The sequence below is a fragment of the Xiphophorus maculatus genome, chromosome 22, assembly GCF_002775205.1.
Source record: "Xiphophorus maculatus strain JP 163 A chromosome 22, X_maculatus-5.0-male, whole genome shotgun sequence".
NCBI classification, from domain to species: Eukaryota; Metazoa; Chordata; class Actinopteri; order Cyprinodontiformes; family Poeciliidae; genus Xiphophorus; species Xiphophorus maculatus.
This window is the reverse complement of record NC_036464.1, coordinates 10,391,922-10,415,511: the sequence shown is the minus strand read 5'-3', so window position 1 is coordinate 10,415,511 and position 23,590 is coordinate 10,391,922. Positions and strand designations below refer to the sequence as shown.

At 39.1% G+C, this 23,590-nt stretch overlaps 2 protein-coding genes across 2 annotated transcripts; one reads left to right on the top strand and one right to left on the bottom strand.

Moving 5' to 3' along the window:
* The first annotated feature begins 1,441 nt into the window (after window positions 1–1,441).
* On the top strand, window positions 1,442–14,318 carry fbxo11 (F-box protein 11). Its single transcript, XM_005806817.2, has 22 exons — window positions 1,442–1,761; window positions 4,759–4,883; window positions 4,986–5,067; window positions 6,196–6,340; window positions 6,749–6,878; window positions 7,384–7,467; window positions 7,550–7,682; window positions 7,762–7,868; window positions 7,984–8,095; window positions 8,625–8,731; window positions 9,193–9,330; window positions 9,513–9,730; window positions 9,810–9,990; window positions 10,120–10,242; window positions 11,458–11,543; window positions 11,649–11,725; window positions 11,826–11,969; window positions 12,074–12,184; window positions 12,288–12,395; window positions 12,477–12,585; window positions 12,675–12,773; window positions 13,694–14,318. The coding sequence occupies exons 1-22, from the start codon at window positions 1,668–1,670 to the stop codon at window positions 13,821–13,823; spliced, it is 2,643 nt and encodes an 880-aa protein (XP_005806874.1). The 5' UTR covers window positions 1,442–1,667; the 3' UTR covers window positions 13,824–14,318.
* On the bottom strand, window positions 14,043–22,917 carry msh6 (mutS homolog 6). The gene is made up of 10 exons (XM_005806818.3): window positions 22,443–22,917; window positions 21,094–21,296; window positions 20,805–20,986; window positions 18,135–20,691; window positions 17,606–17,889; window positions 17,410–17,527; window positions 16,824–16,913; window positions 16,595–16,749; window positions 15,436–15,635; window positions 14,043–15,359 (listed from the first exon to the last, which is right to left on the bottom strand). Exons 1-10 carry the CDS (start codon window positions 22,700–22,702, stop codon window positions 15,278–15,280), a joined length of 4,131 nt encoding a protein of 1,376 aa, XP_005806875.1. The 5' UTR covers window positions 22,703–22,917; the 3' UTR covers window positions 14,043–15,277.
* Between the last annotated feature and the right edge of the window lie 673 nt (window positions 22,918–23,590).

Genomic DNA, 23,590 nt, shown 5'->3' with positions numbered 1-23,590 from the left:
GCATTTTATATTTCCAAGGGAAATTACTTTGAGTTTTCTGTCCTGAAGTTACAATGTACTCATTGTAGTACAGTTTGTTTTTCTTTTACACCTTTCCCATTATGCTGGTAGTTGCTCTAAATTGTTCTGCAGACACAACTGACTTGGAACAACCACCATCGTTTGCTAAACTCCATGTGGATTTAGTTTTTTGAAGGACTTCTAACAATAACTTTTAGTGTTTCAACAGACAGTTCACTTGTTGAGGAAATGGTTCCTGCTAATCAGATAAGTGCTCTCTTTTAACTGAAGACTCATTTGCACAATTAGAGTAGTGAACATATTGATTTTAGAAATGCAAATTAAAGAGTGATTCTGTGCTTTGTTCATTTAGTTAATCAAAATAAGGAAGATTAATTTCAATAATGTAATTTATTGAACTATTTCAGGTATACTTCCCAAATCCAGGCTTTTTTCAAGGAATTTAGATTTATTTCACATTTGTGTTTGTCCTTTTTGCTTTGAAGAGAAACATTTGACAGAAATTCACTTAAGAACAGTGTTGGCCTAGTAGTCAGGCTAGAATGAAACTCTACTTCCTGATTTTTTTTAATTTAACCTTTATTCAATGAGGGGAGTTATTAAAAACAATTTATTATTTACAATAACGATCTGGTTTCCTGCCGCTGACATTGTTAATGTAAATGCTGATTTCCAGCAGAAGTTGGCACCTGCCTCCACTGCCAAAAGCGTAAATTCTGGTTTAATACCCAGGATACCACTATGCTTGACTGGTAAACGAAACTGCCTGACCTAAATCTCATTGACAATCCATGGGTGGTTGTCGAAAAGAAGGTGAGACAGGAAACAATTGATAGGAGCTGAAGGCAGATGAAACACTGCCTCTTGACTCCACAAGTTGCATTGATACATATAAAAAGGTGCACCGATCACTTTACAGATTATAAATGGCTCATATCTTTGTAATAAAAACTCGTTTCTAACATGTACTATTATTATTTTTTATATCATATTCCTCTTTTAATACTAAAGTTTTTATTTGCTACAGCAACAGTCATAAAAATTTTCAGAAATAAACGCTAAAATCTTTTTGTGCAATGAATCTATACGAGACTAAGCTTTTAAACACATGTCTAAGTATTTAGGCTTTTCTCTAATATTCTGAGTGAGATGCATATAGCCTACATACTTCATACCTGAAACCACTGAGGTACAGGACCAGTATGTTCGTTTAGTAGTGTCAATAAACACTGTAGGGAGACCATTTGTAAGCTAAAGTAACGACAGCCCATCTGTAGCTGCGATAAACCACACATTCCCATACAGTACATGCTTTTAACAAAATGTGTTAAAGTCTAAAGAACGTCTTAAATCGAGCGCCTTCAACGGAAAAGGCAATGAGAAGAAGAACAGTCTACGCATGTGATGCGACTGAGGCCTGACGGACTGTCGCTGTCTGTTATGGCTCCTCCTGCTCCAGAGAAACGGGGCCAGACGTAACACCAGTGCGGGCGAACGGGGAGCAGCACAGCGATACGGTCCTCTCGAGCCGCGGTGAAAGATGGCAGCTCGTCAAATGCTTAACAAAAAGAAATAGACGGCGTGTTCGGCGTCGCCTCTTCTGCCGTGAAAGCTTCGACATTTTCTCAAGATTACCAACACCCCAAATGAACTCCGTCAGAGCAAGTAACGTTAGCAGAAGACCTAGGCGAGTATCAAGGCCGCGCCCGGTGCAGCCGGATAGGAACCACCAGGAAAGAGGTAATAATCCTTTAACTAGCGTTAGCTTTGCTGGGAGGCTAAGCAGTTGCTTAGTTGACTATATCAGGACAATACGTAGCAGTTTCGTGTATTTTGTTTTAGCTAAAATGTTGAACATAAAGAAAAGACGGGTTAGTAAGTGTGAGCCCAACACGGCGTTCTCAGTCGGTGAACTCTAGTCAGGAAACGCCGAGGCTTGTGTGTTTGTAGCTGGCATTTAGGCCGCGCTTTGTTTTGCTTGATTTTATGTCCTGAGTCGACTCGTCTTTTGCTTGTCTCACGCAATACCGCTGCTGTTTTAAGTGTTTTTGTGCGACAGAATTACTAATGTTTCACAAATGAATAACATAATGTAGATACTGTAGTAAAATGACGGATGACAAGCGCCTGGAAGAGCGCATTAAAGGGTTTTGCTAGTTTCAGTAGCATGCTAATTAAAGGTAGCCCGTACTAGTTAGTTATTATTGGAGTATTTAGGCAGCTATATACGTACCTTTGCATTCATACCCTTAAGCCGTCATTTCCCCTTAAAAAGCCCCAGTCTTTGTAATCTCTGCGATGTTAAAATGTCAGTCGCGCTGCCCGTCATTATGACTAACTTTTTCTCTTGAAATAACCCATTAGGTTTTAGCAATTTAGGTGACATTAAACAGTGAGCCATTAGTGGTCTCAAGTTGAAGCATTTTATTGTGCTTGCAGTGTCTTAATGTCAAATTACCAATCGTAGGGACAATGTACTGGTAATAATAATGGTCTGAATGTAGTTTGACGTTATTTGCAGCTAGGGGATGGTGAAATATTTGATCTCTAAATATTAACTGAATGACAGCCAGCAGGAGATGTGCACTTGTAAATGTTGTTCAAAGAAACTAGAACAGGAGTGGGCCATTTTAAATTTTTGTACAGTAGGCTTCAATAACCTAGAGTAGAAAAAAAACCCAAACATGTACTATAGTACATCTACTTACATTTATTTAAGACAGAAAAACAATAATTGTTCCTACTGCTGCAAAAATAATGCAGCAAATTGATCATCACAGTGGCAATGTTGTCATGCTAAGTTCTGTAGGGGATTTCAATTAAACATTCTTATTATATATATTTTTCTTAGTATAATAGTTTAACAGGACTATTTACAAACTGATTAATTGGTCTATCTTACCTTACCATACCATGTTTATTTAAATAAGTAAAATACAGAAACTTTGCATGGCATCAATAAAATGAATTTAAACCATAGGAATGTTATTATGTAGTATTTCAGCAGCAGCTTAATTCTTTTCTAAAATAATAATAATAATATGGCAAATACATTTAGGTTTTAAATATTTGATACCAACAAAAAAAATGTTACTTTACATTTACTGGAAACTGGGAATGATTTTATACCAGAGTTAACAGCGTTTCAGTTAAGATACTCAGAGAAGTCTGGATTCCAATATGGAAACACCTAAGTAGCCATGTTAGTTTTACTACTTACAATTGTTTTAAGCTATACTTTCCACATCCAAACACCGCTGTCAATTTCTTTAGTTCAGAGTTGCAGGCGCTACATGTAACATTGATTTCAGATTCACTCTTGCAAGTGTGTACTGTAAAATTAATATATTTCTCCCCCAATTTACCATTGTTGATGCAATGCTCGGTCATACTGAATCTTGAAGTCGGTGTCTGAACAATTCTGACTTTCCTAGTTGAAAGTCCGACTTCCAGTTGATTTTTCCGACTCTGAAATGGGAATTTTTTCGGAACACAATACTTTTTCTAGGTGTCATCATTACAGCTAAATTATCACCTAAATTAGAAAATGAATGATGTTTACAGTACTATTGTGCAATAAAACTTTGATCAAGAAACAAAAAATAACAATAAAAATAACAGTAATAATTATAAAGATGGGCTTAAAGATGTAATGAAAAAGATGATTTAAGTTGCTTATTGGCCAGTGCTGAAGGGCACTGTTAACTAAGCATTTCTACAAGACAGAGAATAGATTGTAGTAGTGTAAAATTAATTTGTATTATTTTATGCTTATATTGAAACATTTGCATTCTTAAACTTTACTACAAATGGGTTTGTACATTAATACATATTTTACATTATTATTACTTGTAATACATACTGTATTTGTGATTAGTTAATGGAAATTTTGAAAAAATGAAACTCATTAATTGCTTAAATTACTGTTCTTTGAGGTATAAACATAGAAAGTGGAGTAATTTGCAATGGCATTGTGGTACCTATAGAAATCACTCATTACAGTAGTATTGTTATAGTAGTAATAATGTGATATTTCTTTTGTCCATGTCATCTAGCTCTAGTTCACACAGCTGCATCGTAACACTTTTTAGGGCATATTTGGTGTTTTTCTACTGTTTATGTAATAATCGATTAGACTCTTATCTACTTGATAAGAGTCTAATCGATTATTTATCATAGCCTTTGATATTAGCTGTTATCTGATGTGTAATAGAATAGGTAGAATAAATGGTGGAACCTCTTGATGTGGATTTGTTTAATGAATAGTGAATAAAAAAATCAGATTTTTCAGTATTCGTATCTTTCACTAGAAGTGTTCATCAACTCAGTATGATGAGTAGGTTTAAAGATGTGCATATGGGTTAGTTTATGATAAAAGCTGTGATCTCAGCTCCTCATGAATACTGTTTGGTGCTCACTAGTGTATTTCTTATGTCTTTTAAATTTATTTCTGAAAGCTTATATTGTAATTTGAACAGTTAATTCAGCTGATGAGTTATTGTATTAATCCTGTTCAACCAGGTATTTTAATATTTCAGCGTTTGTGAGCCTCAAAACAAAATATACCAATTAGGAAACATTTTATTTAATGGTACATAAGGAACTTTTTCTTTCTCAGGACCATAAAATTTACATGAGCAAAAGTTTTTGACCATTATGTCCTTGATAAATGCATTTTTTTGTTGTTGTTTGGGTTGATTTAATTACTATCTTTTTCTCCTCATCTATTAACTGTAGATGAGGACATTCCTGCAGAAATGGTTGCAGAAGAATCCGGTCCAGGAGCTCAAAATAGTCCCTACCAGCTTAGAAGAAAGTCTCTACCCAAGAGAACGGTGTGTCCCACAAAGACAAACATGGAGGTATGGCCTTTCTAAAACAGCAAGTGGAAACGATTGATGGAAGAAAAAAGTTTTTAAAGATAATTCTATAAGTAATAATGGGAGATTTCCTTTGGCCTGCAGGGTGCCTCCACTTCAACAACAGAAAACTTTGGACACCGACCTAAGCGTCCCAGAGTTTCAGGAAAGTGTCCAGATTTACCAGGTACTTACACACATCGTTTTATCTTGTTTCTTCTTTAGAGCACACTCGTCATTATGTTTTACATATGTTGGGAGTGAAAATGTTGGGTGAACAATTAGTCAAAGTAAACTGATGCAAAAATTTCATGGCAGCTGTTCATAAAGAGGTTTATATTTACTGCAGTACTTGTTTGTAGTTGTGACTTTTTGTTATGCTTGCCTATTTTTCTGAGCTCCAGGTTTTTTCGCTCCTTCATCAATTTGCACCTCTATTTTTCCCCCTTCCCACTTCTAATTTGTACTTGAAAACAAACAGTTTTGTTCCTGTGTAGTTAAATTATTGTGCATCAGTTTACTTTTCAACATGGTTAATCTGATTAAATAATTGGGATAAATAGTCTCTAGAAATGCAGAAAAATCATTTATAATTTAATTCAATTGTAAATGAATTAAATTATAATTCATTATAACTCTATTATTTAGAGTCTTTGTTTTGCAACCTATTTATCCTGATTATTTCTTGGACCAGTATTTTTTACCTATTTGAGTTGGATGGTTCTTCATAAATATGACAGATTTTAACACCCTGTCAAATCAGAATTACTCTTAAATGTGATTTAAGCAAGCATAAATTTATATTTTGAATTAATTAAGCTTTATCCATCAGTGCAGTTCTGTATTTTAATAGACATCAATTTGGGTAGATCTTTTTGGATTAAACATGTAGCACTGCTTTAAACTTGTATATGAGGAACTTATAAATTCTGGTGTTTGTGACATTTGGGCCTTTGTCATTCTCTGCTGCTCCAAACAAAGGACTTGAAATGGATGTTTGCCTGTGACACAGTCTTGCTGTACTGAAGCCAACTGTCAGCTTAGATCATGTTATGAACAAGGTTGGCCAAAGTGGCCCATTTTAAAATAAGAAGCAATTCAACTATTTACAAAATATTGTATTATTTTGTTTCATTTATTGCTTCATTTTGACTTGGTGCCACAAATTCACTCAAAGATTGTTTTCTTCTTCCATTCTAGTTCTGTTTAAGTCCTGAGTAACTGTTTTGTTTACTCCTGTGATCTTGGTATAAATATGCCAGGTCTGTTCCCACAAACATACGATGGTCTAACGCCGTGGTCGCTGTCTTCCCAGCTGCTCCAGCAGAACAGTATTTGCAGGAGAAGCTTCCAGATGAGGTGGTGCTGAAGATCTTCTCGTACCTGTTGGAGCAGGACTTGTGCCGTGCAGCTTGTGTGTGCAAGCGCTTTAGTGAGCTGGCCAACGACCCCATCCTCTGGTGAGGCTTGTTGTCCAATTAATGTGACTTGTATGTTGGTATTTAACCCACCATATTCTAAGATTGTAAAGCAGCTTTCTACACCCTGAGGATTGTCAACATTGCCAGGTTGTGGATCTGTTGCAGGGATGCACAACTTGACATCGCATTGTTGTTGAATATTGTGTTTTACTTGGTTAAAATTAAGTTTGAGAGGTCACTATATATTTTTAAGTAACTTTATTTTTCATTTATCCAGCTTTATTTAAAATTTCCCGTTGTTTTCTGGAATTCTACTAAATGCCACAATGATCACTATTATTAAACATTTATTTAAGTGTGTATGAAAAGGAGAAACGTACAGGTATTTAATATGTTTGTGGCCTATATGAGAATATTATGTACTATTGATGTGTTTTAACATTTCAGGAAGCGATTGTACATGGAGGTTTTCGAATACACTCGACCTATGATGCACCCGGAGGCAGGAAAGTTTTACCAGATAAATCCAGAAGAGTATGAACAGCCAAACCCGTGGAAGGAGAGTTTTCAGCAGCTGGTGAGGAAATCTCATTTATAAAATAGCTTTCCTCCTCCTTGTGGTGTCTAGCAAAAGTTAGCATTCAGCCATCATTTTAGAGTTTTAAACCAAACTAAAAGAAGATGCATTTAACTAAATGTCTTCTGCTTTCACTTTGTCAGAATTTGTATTATGAGAACAGCATATTTTTATGGGTTAAAAAAAAACTATATTATTAAAATAACTCCATAAGGATAGTGCAGTTTGTCTTCTGAGAAGACAAACTGCACTACAAGCTATTTTTTTGTAAAACTTTGAAAAAGAATAAAATTAGATTTTTATTCTTTAGATGAATAGAAGAGAAAAAAATCTGTTTTCTTTTTTTTCCACAGTTATCTAGAAATAGAAAATAATTAATTTTTTTCTTTCTGGATTTTAAAATGTTTCATACTTTTAGTTTGCATTTTTAAATCTGGAAATCTTGGACTATTATTTGTCCAGTATAAATTATTTTCTCTCTCTCTGTGTTGTTTTCCTTTCTTAGTATAAAGGCGCCCACGTTAAGCCAGGCTTTGCGGAACACTTCTACAGTAATCCTGCCAGATACAAAGGAAGAGATAACATGTTTGTAAGTAAAACAACTTTTTTAACCCTGATGTTTTTTAATCTATAATTTTTACGTGCAGTACTCACTTATTTATTTTTTTCAGTATTATGACACCATAGAAGACGCTCTGGGAGGCGGTCAGGAGCCTCACTTCGACGGCTTGATATTTGTCCACTCTGGTATTTACACGGATGAGTGGATCTATATTGAATCGCCGATCACAATGATTGGAGCTGGTATGTGTCTTAAGTCTATTTCAAAAGTACATTTGAACTAATCTTGTCTTGTTATTAAACTGTTAAAATGTTTTTGCAGCTCCTGGAAAGGTTGCAGAGAAAGTCATCATAGAGAACACCAGAGACTCCACTTTTGTTTTCATGGAGGGCTCAGAGGATGCTTACGTTGGATTTATGACTATCAGGGTAAAAAGACTTGTGGTTTATAATTGTAGTATGTAGCAAGTTTAGTGCAATTTCTTCTCGTTTCCATGGTGCATGTTTATCGTTAGTTATTTTGCAATTGTTGTCTGCTCTGCAGTTCAACCCTGACGATAAATCCGCCCAGCACCACAATGCGCACCACTGCTTGGAGATTACAGTGAACTGCAGCCCCATCATCGACCACTGCATCATCCGTAGCACATGCACAGGTAACACTCTGTCCTCTAATACAAAACTTGGAAAGATTTGCCTGTTTGATATTAAAATTCAAGAAATTTCAAATTGAAAAATCACAGTTTGTGTGTTATTGCTATATTGGTTTGAAGTGTTGTATTACATTGTGTTGTCTTATCTTTATGTACTTTCACTCTGAATTGCCTTTGGCTGAAAGGTGCTGTATATAATAAATCTGCCTTACATTATCTTATTACTCTTGTGCATTTCTCAGAATCTGCATCTATCGTTTTTCAGATCTGCAGTTTTCTTACTTTGTATATTTGACCTCGCTGTTTGGTCTTTCTATGTCTTTGTGCTATAATTTGCTCTTTGCTTTGCCACTGACACTCTATACCTCCCCACTGAGTGATAAATGCAAAATGATTATATTTTATTGTTTTCTCTCCTAAAAAAAAAAAACATCTGTAAATGACTGGAGATGCTGGACTTATTGGCACTTTGTTTTTCTTTTTAAACTTTTTTTTGGGTTATGCATGTTGACATAAGGTTTTTCTGTTTTAGTTGGGTCCGCCGTGTGTGTCAGTGGTCAGGGGGCTTGTCCCACAATAAAGCACTGCAACATCAGTGACTGTGAAAATGTTGGCCTTTACATCACTGATCATGCACAGGTAGTGTACACTTTTCACTTGTATAATGTTAGCATTTGATCATCTGGATTTATGTGGCAGTAATTTCATCTTCATTCTACTAAAGGAGTAGAATCTCAGATACTGTTAGGTACTGAGAGATCCACCAGTCAGGCTATTCTTGGCTGATAGAGATTTCAGGTTTTCTTTGAGGAATGACATAACTTTTTCTCACTTGGGATTATATAGTGCTTTTATTTGTCATTTGAAAGACATAAAAGGGTGGGAATTTTTACCTTTGGTGCATTTAATAAATAGAAAAATGGCAGGATATTCTGTGATGATCACTGGTCTTAGAAAAATTGTCTGATCACATAAAAGTCCCAACAAATTAATCTTTCTGTTGAGAAAATAGCTTCTGGTATACAGGCTACATTATTAGCGCAACATTTTTTTTTTATTTTAAGTGTGAATATTTACTAATCTGTATTCATGTTGTTTAGGGCATTTACGAGGACAATGAGATTTCAAACAACGCTCTGGCGGGGATTTGGGTGAAGAACCACGGCAACCCAATCATCAGAAGGAATCACATCCATCATGGCAGAGACGTCGGCGTCTTCACGTTTGATCACGGCATGGTAAGATATAAAAGCTTCTCACAGTCAGCTGCTGGGTTTCCTTCCTAAATATTTGGTTTCAAACTCTTCAATTTGCTCCTCTTTGCAGTGTGACAAAACAGACCTGTGTAGTTGTTCACACACATGTTCCATACAGCTTGCCTCTTTGCGAACTAACTCAGTATTACTCTGTGTTTTTGTAGGGTTACTTTGAGAGCTGCAACATCCATAGGAACCGGATTGCTGGCTTCGAAGTGAAGGCGTACGCCAACCCCACAGTGGTTCGTTGTGAAATCCACCACGGTCAGACTGGTGGCATCTATGTGCATGAAAAGGGCCGCGGACAGTTCATCGAAAACAAGATCTATGCAAATAACTTTGCAGGCGTGTGGATAACCTCAAACAGCGACCCCACTATAAGGTCAGTGTGGCCAGACTGACAGCTGGGGTTTTCCTTTAAAATGCTACATGCTCAGATATGTTGTGTTGTCCAAACACAGGGGTAACGCCATCTTTAATGGCAACCAAGGTGGCGTTTACATTTTTGGTGATGGCCGAGGCCTCATTGAAGGCAACGACATCTATGGCAACGCCCTGGCAGGAATCCAGATCAGGACGAACAGCTGTCCTATTGTGCGACATAACAAGATCCATGATGGTCAACATGGTGGCATATATGTGGTAAATTCAGCTGTTAAAACAAACCTTTTGGTTAATTTTCTTCCATTTTTAGTTTGTACCTTCAGTAGATTTTCTACTCTGACTTGGAAAAGTAATAGTGTTTGTTTTTCTTTCTTTGTGTGTGTGTAGCATGAAAAAGGACAGGGAGTCATAGAGGAGAACGAGGTGTACAGTAACACTCTGGCGGGAGTGTGGGTGACGACAGGCAGTATGCCAGTACTGAGGAGGAACAGGATACACAGCGGGAAGCAGGTAAGATGACGGCTGGTTATATGAAACAGTTATGTGCAAGTAAAAAGTAAAAAACATTTTAGTGTTTCTTACTGGAGGTTCTTAAACAGACTTTCATTTAATAAAACCTCATTTTAGACCCTAGAAAGTCTTAAATGGCCAGGTATTTATGCTAGGCTTGAAATTATTTTAAATTGGTTTTTCATTGGCTCTGTTTATTGTTTTTACTTTCAATCTATTTATTTTTAATTTCTTTATTGCTTTGTGCTATTGGTGAATATTCATCTTCACTTAGCTCCTTTGTCAAGGAAAATTATTGTATTTATCAAGATTCAGCTTTAAAACAAGGGTTTGAAGGAGAACCTGTCAATAAACTAAGAGTGAAACGCAAGAAATGTGTGAAGCATTAAAAAAATACATCATTTTGTCCCTTTTGGTATTTTTTTGTGCCATTTACTTTCATTCTACATCCATTTTGTTGAGTACATCATCACTCCAGATCATCTATTTATTTTTTTATTCCCCTTGAAAAATGTTACGTATTGTGGTGATATTTTTTTTATATATATATTTATAAATTTGTATTGGTACGGATATACATTACACAAAATTGAATTAAACAAAAATTCCAAACAAAATAAAAATATTCATACATACTCCATTTTGTATTTACAAGGAGGATAAAAGCTAATTTTGTTTGGCTTAATCACAAAATCATTTGAGTGGTTAAAAAGATGTAAATATTATGTATAGTGAGGAATAAACTTCATTCATCAAAACAAACATATAGTGATGACAGTATTCCCATCACAATCTTGAAAATAATCAGTTAAGTCAAATTGTCTATTAATAATCTGACAGTCTTGTAAACTCCAGCACATTGTATCTGTACATGTTCTTTACAAGAACAATTTATTTACAACCTTAGCTAAAAACAATAAAATAAGCAGAATTAATATAGCTGCCAATTTGTAACACTCACTCTTAAATAATGAAAGAGGGGGAAGAAAAACTTTGAATCTCTAAAACTGATCTTTACAGGGTTTCTTAGGAAATGTATGAATGAAACCCCATTTCATTATACAATCACTTGTTTACGTTGTTTTGCAATTTTTTTTTGATCATGGTAACCATGCCATTAATTCTTGACCAGAGTAACAGCCTTTAAAGCTCTTCAGTTTTGTGTATTTTACCAAAAAGAAGAAAATTAAATCCCAGTATGTGTTATTGAAACAGGTTGGGGTTTACTTCTACGACAATGGCCATGGTGTGCTGGAGGACAATGACATCTACAATCACATGTACTCTGGGGTTCAAATAAGGTTTGTTGGGAAAAAAAAGTCAATAGTCTTGATTTACATATGCCGAAATAAACAGTCTGCTTTAATTTACTCACCCAGACCTTTCATCCTTTTTCTTTTCAACAGGACTGGCAGCAATCCCAAAATCAGACGGAACAAGATCTGGGGGGGCCAAAATGGAGGCATTTTGGTTTACAACTCAGGTGGGAAGCACAGAGAGATTTTTTTTATTTTTTTTGCCAATATAGTGCTTTGCTATTGCCATTTGTCATTTTGTTTACTCAATTTCTCCTGGCTTTTCAGGCTTGGGATTCATTGAGGACAATGAGATCTTTGACAATGCAATGGCGGGAGTGTGGATCAAAACAGACAGCAACCCCACGCTGCGGAGGAATAAGATCCATGACGGGAGAGACGGAGGGATCTGTATATTCAACGGAGGACGAGGTAGTTTATCAATTTGTTATCTAAAAGTCACAGATTGATACTGTTTAGGATTTTTCCTGCATTACTACTGCAGTAAATCTAAAAGTCAGTCTTCTTTTGTGAAGGTTTGCTAGAAGAGAATGACATCTTCAGAAATGCCCAAGCAGGTGTTCTCATTAGCACCAACAGTCACCCCACACTGAGGAAAAACAGGATATTTGACGGCTTCGCTGCAGGTGGGTAACACACACACAGCTGTTTTTAATAAACTTTGAATGCTGTTTGTTTTTATTTTGTTAAATAGAGTTATTTTAAATCTGTTTTGTTCCTAAATTGAAGGTATTGAGATAACCAACCACGCTACAGCGACCTTAGAAGGCAATCAGATCTTCAACAATCGTTTTGGGGGCTTGTTCCTGGCATCTGGTGTCAATGTTACAATGAAAGGTACTTGCATGCTCAAATAATTTATAGTAACCAGTTGTTAATAATATATTAATGTCTACATTTCTCCTATGTCTACTTCAGATAATAAAATACAGAACAATCAAGATGCCATTGAAAAGGCTGTGAGCAGAGGTCAGTGCCTGTACAAGATTTCAAGTTACACCAGCTACCCAATGCACGATTTTTACAGGTAACAAGCTCAATCATGGAGACAGTAATGATCTCTCATGGTTTTTGTTGGTTTTTCTTTTATTAATGATTCATTTTTGGTTTACACAGGTGTCACACCTGCAACACAACAGACCGCAATGCCATTTGTGTGAACTGTATTAAGAAGTGTCACCAAGGACACGACGTGGAGTTCATCAGACATGATAGGTCAGTATATATATTCATATTCAGTTAATTCAATTAAGCTTTGCAAATGTAATTTTTTTTCCAATACATGAATGTCAAATACCCACATTATTGTGTACAAGTGTTTGGATTACTAACTTTTTTTATTTGTAATGTAGAAGCAAAATAAAAAGAAAACGTGACAAAGGAATCAAGTGGATGCCATTAACTACTTCAATTCTCTTCATAAAACATATAAATTCATGAATTTTATAAAATTTCAACCCACTTGATGCTAATTTTGTACAATAAACATTTTAACAAAAAAACAAACAACTCCCTACATAATTGACTTTCTATCAGGAAAAATGGCATTTCCCAGTTCAATTTTTAGGAAGTAGGAAACTGTTTCCTACTATAAATTGTTTCCTATTTATAATAGATAGTCTTTTATAGTAGGAAACTATACATACTAAACTTTTACAGTTTTTTTTTTTAGTCAACAGCATTTGTTGCTTTGCATGTATTTTACTAGATGCGTCTCAAAATTAAAATTTTGAGACGTTTCTCATCCGTTATCAGAACCTGATGCGGCTCCACTCGCTCCCCCAGAAGACTCACAACGAACACACTTACTGCTTTTGACTTTTAATGTTCAGCACTTACCGAAGTCTTATTTGGGTATTTTTTGACTTGAAAAATGCTAAATAAATTAAGTCCATTTATCATTTATGTAGTTTAAAAAGCATATGAAAGACAAAGCAAAAAGAATCATGAAAATTTAAACTCACCTCAAACTGCCTTTGCAAATGTTATTCCACTTGCATCGATGAAAATGGCAAAAATGTGTTTTACAATTAAATGCAACATTAATTGTATGTCTTTCCTGTCTACGAGGCCTAATCTGTTTTTGCGTTATAATTCAACCCATTTAATTCTTCTTCTTTTGCTTCTTCATGCAGATTTTTCTGCGACTGCGGCGCGGGGACGCTGTCGAATCCATGCACGTTAGCTGGGGAGCCGACTCATGACACAGACACGTTGTACGACTCGGCTCCTCCTATAGAGTCCAACACGCTGCAGCACAACTGAGCTCCAGATCTGAGGACCCTTTGTGCCTCGGCTCGATTGAACACACAGACACTTTTAGTTGTGCAGCAGAAGGGAAGCCCGAACTAAGTAACAGATTCACTTTGACAGAGCAAATACAGCTTACAAAAAAAAACACTTGGGACATGAAAATGCTTAAAGATGTTAAGAGAAAACAAAAAAAAGTCTTGATGATGGATGCCTTGCTTTTTGTTAAAAAAAAAAAAAAAAAGACACCAGTGGATCAGAGGAGAGCAGCTGACTCAGGGTTTGTGGGTTGAACTGGTGAGACGGACAAAAGCCACCTTCGCTCATCTTCCTTAAAAAAGCGCAAGAACAAGATACTTCGGTGATGTACAGATCCAGAGAGTTCTCGTCAGAGGAAAAGGTCCCACTTCCGATGCTTCCACCACTTTGGGCGACCGATGTTCTTGTTTGTAACGTACGGGGTAAAAAAAAAAAAAACTAAACAAAAAAAACCCTGCAGCACTTCAGCTTTTTTTTCCTTTAAGACAACTGATGAGATTTGATTTTATGCTTTTGTGTAGTTTTGTATTTTCATGCAAAAATCTTACTGTACTTGAATGTCTTTATTTTATTAAATGTTTTTTTTTTTTGGTTATTCCCCAGAATTGCTGTAATTATATTCATGTCGCAGTATCTAACTTCTTTCTGTGAAAGAGACCAGAGAAAAGAGGAAAACACTAAACATTTTCTCCAGCAATGTTGACTTAGGTTTTTTTTTGTGTGCAACACAGAAAATCTGATGCTGAAATGTGCTTTGACAAGACCGCTAGAGCCTGCTTTAAGTATTCTATGCATATCGTTTTATTTTCCATGTTGGTTTGCTAAACATGCATTTTTAGAAGCATGAAACTTAATCCAAAGCAACCTTTCTTTACAACCAAGTAAAAGTGAAACAATTACTGATGTGAGAGTATAATTACACATCTGATGGGAAATGATCCAAGTCCTGTTTGTTTACATTTCATCCTGTTTTAAAGTGTTGTTTCATTGTCTTTAATATCAGATGCTTGACTGTTTTCACATTCACAAAATTAAAAGCAAAATGTCTTGTAAAAGCATAATTCTTAGGATTTTTCTGTTTCCAATGTTGCTGGAGAATCGAACAGCTTTTGCTCTACAGAAGCTGAGACAAGTACCTATTTACAGCGCTTTATGGTTTCATCGCCTCCCCCCTCCTTCCATCCATGTGTACTGGTGATTGTGGATTTCTCATACAGACTGAAAATGTATGCATGTATCATAACATCTAGACTTAATATATTGTGAAGTATTCAATAACCGTTATGTAGGCGCTAGTGTGAATTAAAAGGGTTTAATTTCCTAGATGAAACATTGTCATTTTTTTAAAATAAACTTTATTAGATCATTGCAGTAGTGTTTTTTCCCCCCTGAAAAGAACAAAAACAGAAACGTGAGGGTTTGTGGGTAAACTACAGGGTGTTAAGCAGTTGAACGAGTGAAGTGAAGCGTGCGTTGTCTGGAGCAGCATCTTCAGCGAACTGGCAGAGTTTCCTGCAGGGAAATTGGAGGGAAACTGTCAACGGAGCTGCAGCATTAAACTCGCAGCATGTTTCAAAAGGAAGCACACCTGAATAGTCTGAGGCTGATGGTGCTTCTCTCAAACTCTCTGGCCTTCCTGTGTCCAGACTGGATGACCTCCTCTGGCAGGTTGGCGAGCCGCGCCGCGTTGAAGCCGTAGCTCTTCGGACAAGCGCCGGTGATGAACTTGTAGAGGAACGTGATGGTTTCCTGACTGGGATCCTCACATTCGTTCTCCACCATGCACGCCTACAGGGGACAAAACACAAGTTGAAGTGGAAAAGTGAAGGCAACGGCTGATTTGTTGGAAAGAAGCACAAACTTTCTTCTGCAACGTCTAACGTTGGTTCAGGAAGCTGTTTGAGGCCGGATCGGAGGATGCAGCTGTTCTGTAATCTAGACGAAGCCACCAACTGTTAAAATTCTCCCCAACTGTGATCCCTTGGTTATTGCTTCACTCTTTATGTTGAAGTTTTAAAGCCCATTTTAATGACTTGGAAAGAAACAGATTGGGACATTTGGGATTCAAAAGAATGAGACTCAACATATTTTCATTTTTGAAAGACCAAACTATTAGTTTAAACTCACATTTACACTTTCAATTACAAGATACGTCATCAATTTCAAGTTCTTTACTTTTGTCTGAGTAAATATAGCGTTTTAAGTTGTGATGTGAGGGCAAAAGTGATTTCTACAAAAGCATTCCACTGCCAGAGCATGGAAATAAATTCAGGAGCAGTATTTCAAAAGATGCAAAACTCATTAAAATGAGATGAGTTTTATATTTCATTACAAGAAAGCTTCTTGTAAACGCTCCAACTTTATTACGACTTCTTAAAAAGGCAAAAAGGGCTCGTTTCGACTCCTCACCTGTTGCTTCTAGATGAAATCTAAACATCTCTAGAGAAAGAGAATCATCCCAGTGTGTTGTGGGCGGAGTCAAATAAAAACGTGTGACACGTCGTGGGAGGAGTCAAATGACAAGCACCTGCAAATGAATGCGGCTGAATATTTGTATCTGAGAGGTGTTGTGGGTGCTCATGGCTTTGAAAGTCAAATTCATGACTGAAAACAGTCAATTATGAATTAAATATACATTAATGATAAAACATTAATGTATATGTTGAAAATATTTCTCCATAATAGAAAACATTTAGGACTTTTTTTTATATTAGAATAAAGGAATGACAGATTTGTGCTCCTCTTACCATGTGGCCCAGTCGCACAGTGGCGTTGTTAGCATAGTCCTCCACTAGGGAGTGGTAATGCGTGGAGAACAGAGTGCGACAGCAGATCTTATCAGCAAGCTCCTTCACAACAGCGCTGGCGATGGCTGTGCCGTCATATGTAGCCGTGCCCCTTCCTACAACACGCCACAGCCCCATGAGTCACCATGACAACGCGATAACAGGCAAGAAGCGCGAATCAAAGTCTCACCGAGTTCATCAAGGAGCACCAGAGAGTGCCTGGTGGCGTGGTGCAGGATGCTGGCCGTCTCACTGAGCTCCACGTAGAAGGTGCTCTCACCTGCAGAAGGACAGAAAAACTGCTTAGACCGGAGGAAGCAACTTAGGTCGTCATGGATACGGGTACACAGCAGGTCTTGATGCTCAATTACAATTTTTTTTTACTGAAATCTGATTTTTTTTTATGTGGTTGTGATGCCACTAAGCCTGTTGCAGTAAGCAATAACTCAACTGATCGCCTCGTGAATTAAAATGAGATTCATGTTTTCCCTTTACATTATTGCTTGTTTTTCTCATTTTTCTCTACCAAAAACTGGATGACAAAGACTTCAGTTTTTTAGTCTCAACTAGACATTTTCTGAAGGACAATTTTGTTTACAGACTTTAGTATCTATTTTATTTGTTGTTTCAGTTGTTTTGTTTGTTCTGGATATTTAGTGTCATTCAGTTTCAGTGTTACGCGTTTGTTAGAAATTAGTTCATTGTTCTTCAAGAGGGTGAACTTGCATTATCCTGCATTAACCTGTTTTAGAGATTAAAGGTGTGTGTGGCCTTACCAGCCATAATTCGATCTGATGCTCCCAGCCGAGTGAAGACCCGATCGACTGGAGTGAAGCAAAGGCTCTCAGCTGGAACGTAGCATCCGAGCTGAGCTAGGATAATCACAAGTCCACACTAGAAAAACAACATTTATTAAAACACACTGGCAGAGAACACAAAAAAAAATTTAATTTAATGAAAAAATAAGCCCACCTGTCTCATTAGGGTAGATTTCCCCCCCATGTTTGGACCCGTTACAAGGACACATGAGGCGCGACCTTCCACCTCATCACCTTCACTGTTCCCAGGGCAACCGATAAAGATGTCATTAGGAATGAAGTCATCCCCAAAAAACGTTTTAGTCACACACGGGTGACGGGATCCGGTGAGGTTAATGAAGGGCGTGCTGCGGTCATTGTCCTCTGGTAGAACCACCTGGGGTCTGGCCATCGGCCCGTCGCCACCCAGACTGTAGCGGGACAAAGCCAGCAGAACATCTGGGGAAAAAAAAATGCACAAAATGAAACTCGGGAGAAACTGAGAGATGAACGAACAGAAAGTGATAGATGGGAAAGCCAATGAGCAGATGAATATATGGACAGATGATAGATCCTCTACCTCAAGGTGAACAGCCGGAAAGACAGGTGGACAGAGAGACAGGTCTCTCCATCAGTAGTTTGATGTAGAACATGTTTATCCAGCTTATGGATAAACATGTCCATGTGATGTCAGCGGTTCTTACCCAGCACGGCCATGCATTCCACAGCCGTCCTCCAGTCTCTGTAGTTCTTGTCAAAGTTGTAGAAGAGCCTCCTCATGCAGTCCTTCAGCGCTGCGTCTCTCTTCTCTTCGAATCCCTGCAGCTCTGAGAAGAGCCGCTCGCTCTCCTTCGTCACGTAGCGCTTATAGCCTTTCTTGGTGGATTTCACTTCATACTCCTCGGGGATGTTCCTCTCCGAAACACTGTTGGGAACTTCCATCTGAAAGCGGTTCCGCCCGGTTCCCCAGTACGCCATGTTCTTACAGCCGAGCCTCTTCTTCTGCCGCTCCAGATAGTCCTGCAGGTCCCGTTCGCAGGTTTTGATTCCTGCTAGAGCCTGGTCGAACTCCGGATCGAAGCCGGTCTTAGGGGTTATGACTCCAGTGGTGCGGGCTTTCTGGTGGTCGAAAGCTGTTTCCCAGCGCTTCAGCTCTGCTGACAGATCTGGGAAGAGGCCGTCCTCTTCTGTCTTCAGGCTGACAATCTGACGAAGCAGCGTGGAGCGAATGTCGCCTGTAGCCGGAGTGAAAGCAGAAATGATCTCTTGCATGGTTTTGAAGCCTTCTAGCGCTGATAGGAAATCAGCAATCTTGCGCTTGCTATAGGTGACTTCCTCATAGAGCACCGCTCTAGAGTCCGGGTGGTCCTGGCCCTTCAGAGGGGTGCCAATGCTGTGGATTTTACTCAAAAGCCGCTCCAGATCTGGAAGCTTCTTCAGCAGCTCTGAGACGTCGGCGGCCTGAGCCTGCGCTGCAATCAGGTCGTCCATGGCGTCCAGCCTGTCCCTGATGGAGGCGGGGTTACACAACGGAGCGCAGAGCCACTGCTTCAGCAACCTCTTACCAAACGGAGTAGAGCAGGAGTCTAAACGCTCCAACAGCGTCCCTTCAGTTCCCCCTGAACCGTTCTGGAAGATCTCCAGGTTCGCCAGCGTCACACCGTCCAGGACCATCCGCTGACGGGTCTGGGAGAAAAAACTGGCAGGTCCAGCAGCTTTCTCTAACTCCACATCAACAGGGACATACTCTTCAAAGTTGGCCATGGAGAGCAGCTCTTTGTCGACCAGACATTTCTTCAGGTAGAAGATGCAGCCGCCTAAAGCCGACAGAGCCAACTCGTAGCCTTCCTTAGGGGACAGACACAAGGAGTCGCTCTCCGAGGTCATCCTCCGCAGGAGCGCAGGGAGGAATCCGTCTCCAGCCGCCTCCTCAAAGTAATTCTCCTCTGAGAGGGTTTTCAGCGTCTTCTGAGCATCCCAAAACTGTGTTCCTGCGTTCAGCCCTTCCTGCAGCGCGGAGGACAGAGACGCCTTCAAGATTTTGCGGGTCTCGGCAGACGGGTTACTCTTTTCGAAGAGGACCTCAGCAGGTGGGAAGTGTGCAATTAAGGTGCGTAGCCGTGAGCAGTGGCGATCATCTGAGAACTGACCGATGTGGAAATATCCCACTGATGTGTCTGCGAAGCAAACGCCATAGGTGCGATGGCGTCCAGAGCTCTCGTCTTCAGCCTTTTCCTTTAAGCTCAGGAGGAACTTGCTCTGGCTCTCTGAAGGAGCGCCGTCCAACACGCTGTAGGTTTGGGTACCGCGGGTGATAATCCGGCAGACTTCCCTTCTGACGACGCGGTCGAACTTCGTGGGCTTGGCCATGGTCTTGCAGCGCGCTTCCATCATTTCTGGGGTCTCTGTTTGCTCCACGCGGGCCACCTTGTAGCCCTTCTGCACCAACACGTCTGAGAAACGCGCAAAGCCGATTTCTGGGAAGCCGGAGTGCGCCCACGTGCCTTTCATGAATGTCAGGCCGAGCTCGTTGACACCAATCACGGCGTCCATGTGGTACAGCTCGTAAAACTTTCCCACCTTGTAGAAAATCACCGTGTCAAACATCCCAGACTTCAGCTGCCACCAGCGGCGCATCCCAGGAGTGTTTCTGTTCAGGAAGTCTTCGGGGACGTACAGGGTGGTTGGGTCGTAGTCGTCCTCACTCTGACGGCGTCTCTTCCCGTCCTTCCTCCGACCGTCCTGCAGCCATTCCAGCTTCTCATGATCCCAGGTTGTCGCTCCTCCGGCGGGACCAGATCCGTTTGCTTGGCTCTCGAAGCTGTCTGGGGCGGAGAAGGCAGACAAGCGGGTTTTGGCGTCAGCTGTGATCGTCTTTGGAGCTCGTTTAGGTCCAGCTGAGGGCGTAGCCGGCGTCTTTGCTTTCTTACTAACGGATTTGTCTGCAGGACGTTTGCGCTTCACAGGTTTCATTGGGCTGTCTGCTTCCGACTGTTGGCTGCTCTCCTTCTCCTCCTCTTCACTGCTCATGGTCGCCTCTTCCTCCTCTTCCTCGCTGGTGGATGCAGCTTGCTCTGGTTTGAACTCCTCGTCTGATCCGTCGCTGTCTGAGGCCACGATGATGCGGCGGCGCTTGGGTTTGCCTCCTTGCTCTGCGGAGGAACGCGAAGAACATCGACTGACTTTGGGCAACTTCACTTCTTTGCTTTTCTTTTCGTCCATGTCACTGACCTCTTCATCACTCACTGTTGACTTGTCAAGCTAAGAAAAACAAACAAGTAAATTTTAAATGATGATTGAATTAAAATTTTAATTGAGTTAAATGCAAGGTCAGTAATTCATTAATCTCATTCTAACAGGCTTTTTATATTCACCTCCATTTCTTCTTCTTCTTCATCCTCCTCTTCCTCATCAGATGGATCCCTGCACACCGGCATTTTTAAGCGTTTTTCAGGACTATCAAAAAAGGATTTATCGGCGAGCTCCATCGCATGGCGGACCACAGGTTTGCTGCTGAAGAACACACCCCCCGGTTTAACGTCACTGCTGTCAGACCCTAAAGAGACATAATCTAGATTAGATTACTCACAAAAGGACACAACACAAACTGAAACATCTGAATAATTAATACGGTTTTAATTATGATTAGTACAAACAGCTCACCTTGGTACTCTCTAATGTATTTGGTGCTGACCCATCCTCTAGTTGGAGGTTCATCAAAGAAATGGACATGTATGCGCTGATCCCGACCTTTGCCCCTCATTTGCTGGCCTGTCAGAGGTTGAGGTACCACCATGCATGGCCACCAGGGGTGTCCTTCCAGTTTGGCCCACACTAGGGCTCCAGCAACAAATGAGCATTTGGAACTGCCAAAGAGGAGAAGAAGTCACAAATCAAATTGTGTAATATGAGAGAAACCATAATCTTGTCGTATTAATTTTTGTTTTTTTTTCAGGTTGGAAGGATTATGAAGCAACAATTTCAATATGTTTTGAAAACAAGAATTGCTGCAGAAGTTTGACTAATTATGCTACATTTCCTCAAAGCCACATGAAGCCAAAATTAGACAGAAAAGTAAACAGGTTGCAGAGAAACTACAATCTTTTTGTAGTCGTGGAAAACCTTTCCGGCATGGTTCTGGCTGGATATTTGACCACTTTTCTCATCATTAATCCAAAATGCCTGCTGATCACCACCAGCATGGCAGGTATTTTAAATAAATTCGGGTTTCTAATGAGATGGTGGGTCAAATATCCAGACACAATTATGCCATATGTTTAGTGACGAATATAAAACGAATGGGCTATGCTTGATTTCAAAATCTAATTAAATTAAACATAGTTCCCTAGGGGGGAATAAAACTGTCAGAAAATTTATCATTAAATGACTAAAATTAATATGACAATTATGCCAGTGGCAGAGGATGTAATCTTATAGCCAGAATGGAACATTTAAGTCATTTTTGAGCTAAAGACTAACAATTAATGACCTAAAGTATTGAATATTTTATACTCTGATAAACCCAGAGCCCTATTTTATTTGCTTGGAGATAAATTGTTAAATAGAAAAGCACACTCTCAAAAACAATAAGCTGCTACTACAAAACTGTCAGCTTTATAGCTTCAGCTACTTTAAACATCTATTCAAGAATAGTCTAGGATAGGTTGTTGTTGATCACTTGTGTGTTTTTATTCTGCTTTTTGACCAGAAAACACTTTAGGACAGTGTAGTAAACTAGAACACATGCCATCACACCTGCAAATCATCATAATGCCTTCAGTTTTGATTAGAGAAGGAGATGATTCACGTTTGAGGTTTACAATAGCTTGGTTTGCAACCACAACCTGCATCTATTTTTAAAATACGACAGAAATAACATTTAACTATGATACATTTGAGAACTGCAAAATTAATTTTTGCTACCTTTTTAAACACAAAGCTTGCTAACCATGCTGTCAAAGAAATAAAACGCTAACAGTGACGCCAGGAATTACACGGTTCCAAAAACTGACCTGTTTTCAGTCGTCGCGGCCTTGTCTCCGAACAGTTTCTGGAATCCTCCGCTTGCAGTCTTGCTCTGTTTAACTTTCGTGTTCTTACTCGGCTGCTGCTGGTTGCTTTGCGACTGTCTGGCTTCCTCCTTGGGAGACGAGTTGGACCTTTCCACGGAGCTCGGCAGGTCCGCCTCGGCCGGGGAGGAACTCTGCTTCGGTTTGGAAACCGGCGGCGGAGACTTGGTGAAAAAGTTGAACAGAGAGCTTTGCTTCGCCATGTGCTCTCGAGTAAATTCAGCTTTCGCTGCCTTTTTTCAGATACAGTCCCGAAAGGTAGAGCCGCCCTGATCCTCCAGTTGCCACTATCACCACCTCCACCGCCTAGCATCCAGTAGCCACTATGCTCGCTACTCGCGGGAAACAAACGCACTCGACGTTGTGGGCGTGAACACAAGAAGTTTTGTCCAATGACAGGCGACGACACTTAACGTGGAAGAAACGAAATCAAAACACAGCTCCGCTTGTTGGTTCACGCTGTTGGCGCGAATACTTCACTATCCTCATAAACATACAAGCTACACCTCGTGGTTTATTAAGACTACAAGACAGTTGTACTCAAGTAAAAGTATCACTACTTCAACACACTTTTACTCAAGGAAAAGTAAAAAGTATCCGCCCAAAAGAAATTACTCAAGTTTCCTCAAGTACTGAGTAGTCTAAAGTCTCACTGAAACATACATAAATATACGTCTAAACATTTACACACTGTATAAGGTTTGCACAGAGTAAACGCTTTGTGGATTTTGCCTTTTAAAAATATGTGAACCCCCTTTGAATCTTTTCAGGTTTTACCAAATTTATTTTTTATTTTTCACAAACCAGCATAAGGCAGAACATAACTGTGAAGTACATAGCAAAAAGTTGTTTATTTAAGTGTACCTCTACAGTAGTATAGGAGAAATTAGGCAGTGTAAGCTAATTTTATACATATAAGTATAATTGGCTCATTCTGAAAAGCAAAAAGAGAAGTCTAAGATTAGTATATACTAAGATTTAAACTTATACTGTAACACTAAAGCTTATGCTTGAACTTTTTACTATTTTTTATCACAAAGTAGCTACTGATACCTAGAATAAATTGATCTAAGTACATAATAAAGTGATGT

Bases quoted from the DNA above. Each gene is read 5' to 3' on its own strand.
- msh6 (XM_005806818.3), bottom strand. From the start codon at position 22,702: ATGGCGAAGCAAAGCTCTCTGTTCAACTTTTTCACCAAGTCTCCGCCG. The intron at 20,692-20,804 runs GTGAATATAAAA...TGTTTTTCTTAG, and splicing joins AAGAAGAAGAAGAAATGGAG to CTTGACAAGTCAACAGTGAG. The intron at 15,360-15,435 runs GTGTGCTTCCTT...ATTTCCCTGCAG, and splicing joins ATCAGCCTCAGACTATTCAG to GAAACTCTGCCAGTTCGCTG.
- fbxo11 (XM_005806817.2), top strand. From the start codon at position 1,668: ATGAACTCCGTCAGAGCAAGTAACGTTAGCAGAAGACCTAGGCGAGTA. The intron at 4,884-4,985 runs GTATGGCCTTTC...TTTGGCCTGCAG, and splicing joins CCACAAAGACAAACATGGAG to GGTGCCTCCACTTCAACAAC. The intron at 12,185-12,287 runs GTGGGTAACACA...CCTAAATTGAAG, and splicing joins ATTTGACGGCTTCGCTGCAG to GTATTGAGATAACCAACCAC.